Consider the following 11,382-nt stretch of genomic DNA (forward strand, 5'->3'; position numbering starts at 1 on the left):
AGCACAGGGAATAAAGGCAGAGAATGAGAAGTGCTACTGACAGCAGATGTAGTGCCTGCCTTGCAGTCAGCAATGCTTAAAGAGACTCAGAAGTAGCACTTGTGGAAAACTTTCAGGTAAGAGCAGCAGTTACAATCATACTTTTAAATAAAGACTAGCACTGAATGGTTTTGAGCAGCATAGAAGTGGCAGCATCTGCAAGAAATAACACCACCATCTTTATCACCGGTCAGTGTTTATCGCATTTACCTATCACTGTACTGGTGTGTTCAGGGCTGGAAGGGGAAAAATAAAAATTCTACCAGAAATATAAAACCTAATTCACTCTAGAAGTTTTTTTGTGAAAAAGTAAATGACTTCTGACACCTTAGTAGCCAGCATGGGGCATCTTAACATAAACAGTTACTAGCTTTGTTTGAAAGTCCTTTAAGTTAGAGCAGGGCATTTGCAGACCTCATTGGTCTGAGAGAATTGCTACATAAAAGACTGAGCAGGATGTTTAAGCTTATGTAGCGATAAAGGTACATTTAGAGTGATGTCATCAAATTCAGAAGTACGCCTGTGATCAACACGTGTTTTAGAAATAACACCCACCATAAAGAACATGGTCATGAAAGGAAAAAGATCTCTCATTTCCCTAGCCATACTTCAAATGTTTTTGACTGAATTTCTTTTTCATAGTTGTCTTCTAGAGTATTTCCCCTTCCTTTTCTTGGGGGGGACAGAGGAAGCAAGGGGTAGTGTTCCACACTTCAACCACAGAAATTAAAATATTTTAGAAGAGAAAAACGTAATGGCAAAACCATAAAAAGTGTCAGGAATGTCAGAAATGCATACAGTCATAGGTACTATTTTCTATTTCTGTCTAACTTTTAGTTGACACTGTTCTACTCAAAAGGAATATAAAGGCCTTCGTCGTACCAAGTACACGAGGAGAAATTTTATACAAATCCCACTAAACCCTTATGACAAGGTTACAACTATACAAAAACAAAACTAGAAGATTGAAAGAATGGTCAGGTTCAGACCACAGATCATTAATCACCTTTTTGGTAGGCAATACAGTATAAATCATGCTTAAAAGAATCAAAAAAAGTATTTCAGGACAGTTATTTCCAGAAACTCTGGATAAAATAGTCATTAATTGCAGGGTGACAGTTTGATGCTCATTAGTGATAAAGGTAAATGAATGTTTTTTTTCTGTCAGATAACTCCGGAGTTGAAATTTTAACAACTGCATTACATTTCAAATTCAATGCAACCAGTAAATAAACTAAATTGTTGCATAATATTATTAATTCTGTGCGTGTGTGCGAGCGTATGTTCAGGTGCATGTTACACATTGACACTATTTACTGAATTCAGTTTGCTTTTTCCTCAGTGCCTGTCAGGTGTATGAAATACCAGCAGTTTTGCTAACTTACACATTCCTATGCTTGTCCTTTCTCCAGGGTTTGAAAGACCACCAGGACAATTTTCTTTCTTTAGTCCAAGTCATTTGCTATGTTGAAGCTAGGCATTTGGTAAAAAAGCAGTTTTCTGTGCTTCAAAAGAATTGGAATTTTTCAGCTTTGTAATCTCAAACTTACACTTGGACTTCCAAAATTCGTAATTACTGATTTGACAAGAGGTTGCAAGGAAAATAAAAACTAGGATGTGTCAAGGTGCTTCTTTTCCCTGCACCTTGTGTCTGAGCTGGTGCATCTCCCTGCGACTGCATGCAGCAGAACTAGTGCCCTGCTTTCCATGAAGAAGGAATCGGATCTTAAATGTGGTTGTTCTCATACAGAGGAGAACTGGCCACAACACGCAATGACAAGACAAATACTTTGCAGAAGAGTGAATTTTGGTATCAGTTCCTATTTTTCAGGTCTTCGTTTAAGTCATAGTTCAGACACACCCTTAACAGTTAGCATGCGAGTTGTCCCGGGTGGGTTCAACAGCACCACTCAAGTTCCTCTGGCTGGGTATAAGCCTAGCAAGAATCTGGGATATCTGCTGTGATATCCCCTTATTGACAGGATTTTGAACTCCTCACACAAAAGGATCCTCAAGAAATTTGTATTCAGTGGAGAGCTCAAGTAGACCCCTAAGCGTACTCCCAATCCCTTTGGGTAGATCCTGATTCCAATAAACAAACACAGAAACTGTTTAAGTGCTCTGCTGAATCATGGCCTAAACACAACAGGACCTATAATTAAATACTATAGGTTGGTAGGTAGATAGATACAGAGATAAAATAGTTTGCTAATGTTGGATGCTTTAGTCTAAAAAGCTCTACAAAGCATTAGAAAAGTAGACAATACATCTCATTTTTGTCATCTTAGAAAAATCCACAGTGCCAGAAGTCTGAAAGCATATTCTCAGGTGGATTGTTTAAAAAAAAATGCATTTTGGCTTGTTTCCAAAGATAGTTTAAGTATTATGGAGTGAGGAATATATCAAAGCCCTGAATAATAACAAATGAAGGGGGGAAATCCTCAATTTATCTGTTATCCTTTTTCAGAGAAGAAGCTCAGAGAGCTGCCTAGTGCTCTATTGTTTTATATACTTACCTTCACCCTTCCAGCTCGTGAGCCTCAAGCTTACAAAGGCTGATGTCCTAGCGGGATGGGTGAGATCAACAACAATCAGTCTTCTTTTTCCCTAAATGGTTAGCAACGAAAATCAAACCATCTTCTCTCAAATGTGATAGCTACCTAAGGGCTCTCAATCTATGGCTAACAAGAGGAAGCACAGGTTGTACAATGACTAAATTGCTCCAATCATTTAACTGCCTTTTTCAGAGATTAATCAATTCTTTTATTGAAAAACTAATTTGTGAATAAGGATGAGAAAAGAGGATGGGGACAGTGTGCACTTAAAATTTTCAGCAATACTTGTAACAGAGTTCTCTTTTCCAGTGCACAAACATTCTTTATTTTAACATTCATGTAATTTTTTTTTTTTAATATTACTTCTACGATGTTTGAGGTGATGCATGCAACCACTGCAGTTCTGCCAGTGCCAGCAGACCACATACTTACTTACTCACTCGGGAATTTCCTCAGCATGAAAAAGCCTAGAAGGGAAAGCTGCTGTAGCCAGATAGACCCACGGAGTGGTAAGTGCTGAGGGTGAGGATAACGAAGCACTAGCAAGCCAGCATCACTGCACAGTTCTGACGAATAAGCAATAGCAGATCCTGATCTCAGTTTACCTTTATGTGCCAGGCTAAAAGATGCCAGTACAGGCACAGATTTATGTGCACAACACATGTCCGTGATTAGCAGTATCTCCGAGAGAGCCAGGGGAGGCAGCTGGGGCTGGTAACAGCTTCACTCATTCAATTTTAATTGACTCCTGTGTGTTTGTCAGATCCCTCAGAGCTGCCTTCCTTCTGTTTTAACTTGTGCCAAAAGCTGAACTGGTCCCATTAAGCACAGGGAACAAGCAAGCAAGAAGTACCTATCAGCTACAGGTACAGAACAAAGTCTACATTGCTGTTTGAATTTTAGATACAATCCGCACTGAATTTCAAGATCACAGACCAACGATCACCGTTCAAGCTGCAAACCAGTGAAATTAAACTCTATTCACACAATTATACATTAAAGCAGGTTTTGATTCAGAATAATTTTGCTTAATTTTCATCTTCTGTGTTTGTATTTAGTGTCCAAACATCTCTCTGAAAATCCTAAGGAAATGCCCGTATGCTTCAGTGGGATGAAGACTATACCACTAGCTGTTTACTGAACAACTACTGATACAGTGTTTAAATGGTATGCAATTGATCAAAATATTCAAAACCAAACAAAAAAAATGAGTGACAATAATATTTTATGCATTTTTTACTTTCTCTAATGGTAACAAATCACTTAAGCGAAAGCGTGAGTAAAATGGGTCCAGACATATATACACGATTTCTTTTGTAAGTTTTTAAAGTACATATAAATAAATTGGCAATGATAAATGGCAGACAGCATCACTGTTGAAAGAAGGGTTTATAAATCTTACCTCTGCTTTTATTTTATTGTCTCCGAAACAGAGGTGTTGTAAGTAGGCTGCAGCATTGGACTGTACTGAGGGAAACTGATGCTGTAACATCTGTATAACTTCTGGAAGCTCTGGATCTCGCCATCCAAACTCTCTGTGCAAAAACAAACAAGAAAGTTTCATCAAAAATTCTGCTATTAGTGGATAAATGTGGCAACAGTTGGGCCAACAAAGAAGAAAGACATGTATAAGTAAAATCTTGATCCCCCCCTCCCTTAATTTCAAAGCAAACATTAAATCAAATATGAAGCTATTTTTCATTTTAAACTGTACTTCTCTGCAAAGAAAAAGGTTATATAAAGTATAATTAGAGCAAATAGCTTTATGGAATTAGGTCTCTAACTGCTAAAGTTTCCTAAATAAAAATGGCTATATGAAATCTTAATATAAGAAAAGAAAGAAGATACATGCTCATACCATTACACTTTCTCTATTAAAATTAGAATGTGGAGGCTAGAATCAGAACCATAAATGGTTTGCTATGAAATGCTAGTTTGTCAAAAAGTCCCTTTTACCTATTGCAATTTCTATTTGATATAAATTGCTGTCTTATATAGAAAGCAACGACCTATTTTGTCTTTTGGTTTATTTTTTCCAGATACGATCCACGCTCAATGTAAAACTATCATACAGTTCTGGCCCTGCTTGAGCGGGGGTTGGACCAGACGACCTCCAGAGGTCCCTTCCAACCTCAGCCCTTCTGTGATTCTGTAATTTTACAATTATACGATACACACTTACACATCGGGTTACTTTTAAATCTTCATTCATACTACTCAATCGAAAGCAGCTAGGCAAATACAAAGACTCCGTCTTTGCACTTTTCTTTAATCCAACAAAGCATGAAACACCATTAGCATCAAATGAAACAACCAAATCCAGGTGTGTAGAACGTATCTCAGCAGGTATTCTGCAGCTTCCAGAACTGAACTTAAAGTCAACCTGTCACTTCAGGTAAATTTTTTCCCTCTGTGTTTAAGGGTAAAATCATTCATGAAAATGGCTTTGGACTTTGTGTCCCAAGAGCCAGACATGCACACAGCCACTCTGCATGAGATACTTAATTCTCACATGCCTTTTCCCCAAGAGCTAATTTTTTGTGCCGTATAAGTATTTTCACCATCTTCCATCTAACGCTACACATACAAGGTAACAGAGGGAAATCAGGGGAAAGAGGTGACTTGTGAAAAAGGTTGTAGGTTCTCTGTTGCAGTTACCGTGATCACCTGGGAGTTCATTGCCAAAAAAACCCCACAGGAGCCGTTGCAGAGTCCAGCTATAATATTTGAAAAAATATCCCTGATCATTTGTTTCCTTCCCGAGTTATGGGGATTCTGCTGCACTGAGGCCAAGGGTATGTGCATCACTGGGAGAATTGACCTGTGTTCGAGTAACACTTACAGTAGCTCTGCAGTCTGTCTCAAGTAAAATCAGGCATCACACTTTAAGTACAACAGTTCTCCAAGACATTTCATTGAAACAAGACTCATTTTACAATAATAATGAGGTATTGTCTGTTCTCTTCTCATAGGGGATGTTTGCTAAATTGAGAGTTGTCATTACAATTCTATCTTTATGAAGATCCAGAATATAAATAGGAGATGCAAAAAAATACACTCAGAATTTCATCGGCTATTTCTCTTCTGACAAAACAGATGTTAACAAATGAATATTGAATTTCACATTAAGTGTTTAATACAAAGAAACCATGAAGATGTAATAATAAATCACATACGGACTATTCCAATGAATCTTGAGATGATATAGACTGTTGGGAAGCTTCTATGAGAGACCTTTTGCATATGTTCAGAAAAATCTTAACATTGAATTGATATTTTGAAAAGTCAGACAACATTGTAAAAGGTATCAGGGAGGGCCAGAAACTTCGGGCAGCCGAAGATGGCAAACACCACATCTTCTGTGCATATCAGCTTACTATGACTCCGTTAACAGGTGAAAAGGAAGTGATTCTTTGGTTAAGCACTTACTTCTGTTTAAGAATGGGCAGCACAAACCCATAAACAAATCATAAATTGACAGAGGTGATAGAAACAATGTTATTTGACGTGTTAGCTTCCTCTTGTACTTGCTTTCTTACAGTTAACCATGTTAACGTGTTAACAGGTTCTTCAAACACATTGGACCTGCCTCCTATATACATGGCTCTCAGCCAACCATAGACATCTTCCAGAAAATATTTTTAAATAAAAATAAAAAATAATAAAAACCCCCAACCCACCAACCTTACTGAGGACAAATTAATTAACCTAGCTCCACTTCTAATCTATTCTCATTTTCAATCCTAGATGCCAAGTGCAGGTGTTGGTATCTTGGAGAGGATACAAAATACCAGAAGAAAACAGCTTGTATGACAAGACAACAAGGGGGAACATTTGAAATGAGTTGTTTTACACCAAATAACTATACTTGAAAGTGTTGGAACTTCTACCACCAAATTCTCTCCCAAAGAAAATTTCCTCCTTCATAATATGTGTATTAGTTGAACAGAAAACAAAGAAAAAAAAAGTCCGTTATCTACAGTAGTACACCATGGAGCGCGACAACGAGCTCAGGTTCTTCCTCCTCTCGTCCTGGAATCCAGGCCAGAAGAGGCAGTGAGGGGGCAATAGGAAAAGGTCCCCTCATCAACGGTACAGTTAATTGTTCTGATGAACCTGCAGTCTTGACATGGTATTTACATATGAAAACAAGGCTGTGCCTACTTTTCCCCTCTGATCTCCCAGAAGAAAAGTTAGCAAAGAAGTGATGTATGAATACTTGTTGGAAATGGTTCTGTGCACATTGGACGTAAGTAGAAAATTAATTCAGAAAAGAAACCCTTAGCACTGAATACTGATTTTGTCATGTAACCAGTTTTAGAAGAGATAATGAACACAGCAGGAAAAAAAGTGTAAAAGTTTAGCCCCAGTATACATTGTCATTTCAAGCAGATTGTCTCTAAGATCATTATATTTTTAGTAGTTTCTAAATGAAATACGGTAGCTATATAAAACAAACAAAAACTTCTGTCAACAATTAAGGCTGCTTGAATAATTGTGATAATTTTAGCAGCCTTCAGGGTTGCTGAAGGCAACCTGTTTCTAGGGGTTTAAATTTTTCATTTGTTTTATAGAAGTCTCTTATAGGTGGGGAAAAGAGTGAGCTAGAGAAAGAGAGGATTTTTTTTTTTTAAGAACAGCAAGGTTGCAGCTCTATTAATAACACTTACTTGAAAAATTTAAATATTGATTTTTTTTTTTTTTTTAATTTGGCTTAATTATGAAAAGTTAGGAAGGCTACTTAATGAAGTCAACTGGCAGAGGTCTTGAGAAGGGAGGAGGACTGGAATTTATTGAAGGCAAAGGTACAAAACTATCTGGAACATTTTGAATAGATATGGGGGAATTTTCAGGCCATGGCTCCAAGCATACCCATATGTCAAAAAAACCCATATTAAAATAGAGAGCCAAACAAAAGGTAAGTGAAAAAAACTAGTAGGGAAGGAAGGTATGTTGTAGAAGTCAAGAGCTGGAATGAACTGGGTTGCACCCTGGAAAGGTAACTTAGATAGCAAAATATCTTTTACTGCCTACCAACCAAAAGCATTATTAGGGTCAGTACTTGATGAAGATAAGGGTCAGATTAAAGGAAGGGAGAAGGATAACGAAAATCAAATCTACCTCCATTTCTGTGAAACATCTGATATTGTGCCATATGGAAATTAATTAAACTGGCAACTTAGGAGGATCCAACCCCTAGTAAAATTATAAAGTAGAATTAAGCAAAATTGGAAACTGTAGTGAATATCCTAAACAAACACTAGCTAAGCCTGTGTCCTTTATTAACATCCCCATGCTTACAAAATCTGAGCGAGGCGATCCACACAGATGGTGAAACAAACCAGAAGGCTGGAGTAAATCTGAGGAGGTGCATGGCATGCAATTTTTGAGAAAGCTATCAAACAGTATCTGTGTAGTTGATCCAAAAATGAAGAGTAAGCTAGCATCTGTACCTTCAGGATCTTCCGCTATTGCCTCTGTTCCCCTTGGAATACCAACATTAAGCTGTTCACGTCAGCTAAAGGCTTCTGGTGGTGGTGTGGGTTTTTCCACAAGAGAATCACAGCTGTGCAAGAACTTCACAGCTTTGGCTGGAAAGCAGCAGTTCCCGTGCACTCCAAATATTTCGGCAGGTTGTAAAAGTGCATTATTTTCAGGAAACATCCTCATCTGAGGAGACTGTCCAAAGCATGCCAAGGTGTTCCACCTTCTTTCTTTGATGGAAACTGTGCTCTAGCAATGTAGGATTGATCTCATTTTGAATCCTGCAGAAGGTTTTAGCATGAAGTGGTGACTAAGGCAGATATTCCATGGATGACAGCAGGCTACTGTTCCAGGGGTGGAAGAGGACCCAAAGGGGAACACTGAGTTATATGTAAGCTGGCAACATGTATGCCTAGACTATCACAATAGGCTACATTTTATCTGTGAACAACTGAAGAGCTGGGCATGAGACACAACTCTCAAACTGAGCAGCAGAAGCAGTAGCATCAAGAAATCCAGGCTGACTTGGGTACACAAGTATTGCATCGAAACCAATCCCTGCTCCTGACATCATATCACATACACGTGTCAGAAAATAAAGGAGATGCAGACTTAAGAGAGCTTTTTAGTAACAGCTGAGTGCACTGGCTACGTGGGATCACCTAAAGGTGCTGCTGAATACAGAGTATGTACTGCATCTGAACATTTGCATGAATTATGCCAGAGTTTTCTTGTTCTGCTACTGCAAATGCTGACGACACACAGAAAAGCAAAACCAAAATTCCTGTTACATCTATAACTGCACTGATTTCAAAAAGGCTACAAAATGAGTTTTAAAAGCATAGGTCTCCAGCTGGTAACTAAGGATACAGATCGCTCCTACACAGCATTGGAGAAGCAGGTGTGATGGCTCTGTCTACTCTCCATCCATTGGTCACAGTGAATCTCACGAGAGCTTGCGTTCTTATTTCTGGTTTACATTATTAGAGCAGATCACATCTGATCAAGCAGTTGGCACGGGCAAGCACTGACAGCCAGAGCCATTCCCGTCTCAGCAGCATTCCCCAAAGGCAGCGCTGTGAAGATGCCTGCTATAAAGAACCATATGCTTGACAAAGACTGAACTACCACGAAGCATTTATCAAAGGAAGAGAATGCACAATTTTTAGATGTGTTTATTACAAAAGTGTATGTTTAAACCAGACTGGTCCATATGTGCCTGCCTGTCTTAGTATGTATGCGTATATGTGAGACTGTCTTAAGACTGGTGAAGGAGAGGTTTTCATATACGAAGTGGTGCTCAAGGGCAAAGACAATACAATCTGAGCTAAGGAGAATCTTTCCTAGATTTCTAACTCATACATATTGTGGCATTGCTAAGGCCAGTCTACAAGAGTTTTTGCTGAACTTATGCCTACAGAGATATACCCTTCTGTTTGCTCCCCCCCCAAATCAATAGATAAAGCCTGAAAATCTTTTTTGCCTCGTTTCTGAAAGGAGAGCTGTGAGAATGGTTTTCTGCTAGTACTAGGAAAAAACAACCTACATGTAGTTCAGGATCAAGCACAAGGAGAGCTAATGAAGAGCCAAGAGAAGATCAAAGAAAGAACTACCTCCCATGTTTAAAGGGAGAAATTTACTTCTATTAAAAATATTTGGAAGGGAATATACCAATACTATAGGAATCCCCCTCTAAGGACTTTATCTGAGTACATTTAAAGAGAGCAAAGACAAGATGTTAAACTTAACCGGTAAAAAAAGTCAAAAATACCTAAACATAATCCACAAACAAGGACTGTGATTTAAAGAGGAAGAAGCCATCTAACAGCTCGTTCCCTCATTTTCTTTCTGTGATTCTATGACAAGTTGGTCAAACAAAAGTGAACACATACTTATTACACTTAATTTATTAGGAGTTAAATTTGAAGTATTTCCTTAAAGTATTTTCCCTTTTTCAAACATACTTCACCATATGCAAGCACATACATACACACAGATTGTCAGCCTGGTCTGAATGATCTGCTACAGTTTAAGAGGAGGAGAACTACTATATTTGCTTTGAAAATGTAGCACATGAATATTGGGTACCTTTAGCACACAGTTTTAGGAAATAAAATACAGAGATGTCAATCTCTGTTCCACTTGCCTTGGAAAACCCTCAAAACCCTTCTAGTCAAACTTGGCCAAAGAAGTGTACAACAACAAGCAAGACCACCTTCATCTTCAGCCCCATGCTGATACAAACAACATATATCCACAAGATGTAGTAACAGCAGATTTGGGCCTAATACAAACCCCTTCGGGCAGCAATGAACCCTTACCAGCAGAGAGCTTCCCGTACTTCTGCTTTGTCCTTTCAAGAAAGATAAAACCAAACCCAGCTACTGGAAAAGTTGGGAACAAAATAATCTGACATAGTTTAGGCTAAATTTGGAAGCATCAGAAGTAAGGACAGAGAAAAGGCACTGTAGATGTAGATGTATCTTCTATGAATAAAAATGTAAGTTCTAATGAAACAACGAAATCCATCTACGTTATTGTTTATTCCAACCTGAAAACTGCAGCCTGTGTGGGGTGCTCCGTATGACTGATGCAAATGCATCCAGTGTCACACAATCAGGGTAAATGTACCCTTCTCACCAAACCTGCACCTCTTGAATCTCACAAATCTTCACCATTTGCTTCTTCCCCTAATGGAGTTCTCAACACTTTCTGAAGAGCTGCTGCTGCTGTTAGAGCAGAGCGCTTGCCAAATGGCTTTGTAACATTCAAAAATGCTTGCAATAACCTCTTCATTGCTGGGTTGCTTAATTTTTTTTTTAATACATGCACAACTGTAAATTTGATTTGCGTGCAAAAAATTGTACAAATGGAATCCGAAAGAGGGGAAAGCATTTCACTACAGAGTCTACTGACACCTGAGGTACGGGAAAAGTTGATTTCAGAGCTTGTCAGCACTTGAGCAGGCAAACATTAGAAAGATATGCTTGGCCCAACAGTTACTGATTTTGAGTAACACACCGGATCTACTTACCCAGGTATACTGCAACCTGTTGGTGTATGCAGTATTAGGATACTATCTGCCATACCTGGACCCACTTTACCAGATCAGTAATTTCACTGACGCGAATGGGCAACACTTTGCATTCTGGCAATGTACTATTTAAATATTTAAGTATGTAATACATGAGTAGCCAACAACATTTGACTACACTTCAATATATACTTTATTTTTAGTTAAGCATGTAGCTTACATCTTTCCTAGATTTCAAATTTACCACAGCTGAATGTAAACCAGCTGTAC

The 11,382-nt window shown here is 38.4% G+C and overlaps 1 protein-coding gene across 1 annotated transcript in view; it reads right to left on the bottom strand.

The window, feature by feature from the left end:
• The window catches only part of CTNND2 (catenin (cadherin-associated protein), delta 2), a 573,271-nt gene that overhangs the window by 184,692 nt on the left and 377,197 nt on the right, over positions 1-11,382 (bottom strand). The window contains exon 8 of the mRNA XM_009325000.1: positions 3,997-4,129. Within this exon, the coding sequence (XP_009323275.1) occupies positions 3,997-4,129 (133 nt within the window). The remainder of the gene's footprint in view (positions 1-3,996; positions 4,130-11,382) is intronic.

Source organism: Pygoscelis adeliae, unplaced genomic scaffold (assembly GCF_000699105.1).
Source record: "Pygoscelis adeliae isolate BGI_AS28 unplaced genomic scaffold, ASM69910v1 Scaffold86, whole genome shotgun sequence".
NCBI lineage: Eukaryota > Metazoa > Chordata > Aves > Sphenisciformes > Spheniscidae > Pygoscelis > Pygoscelis adeliae.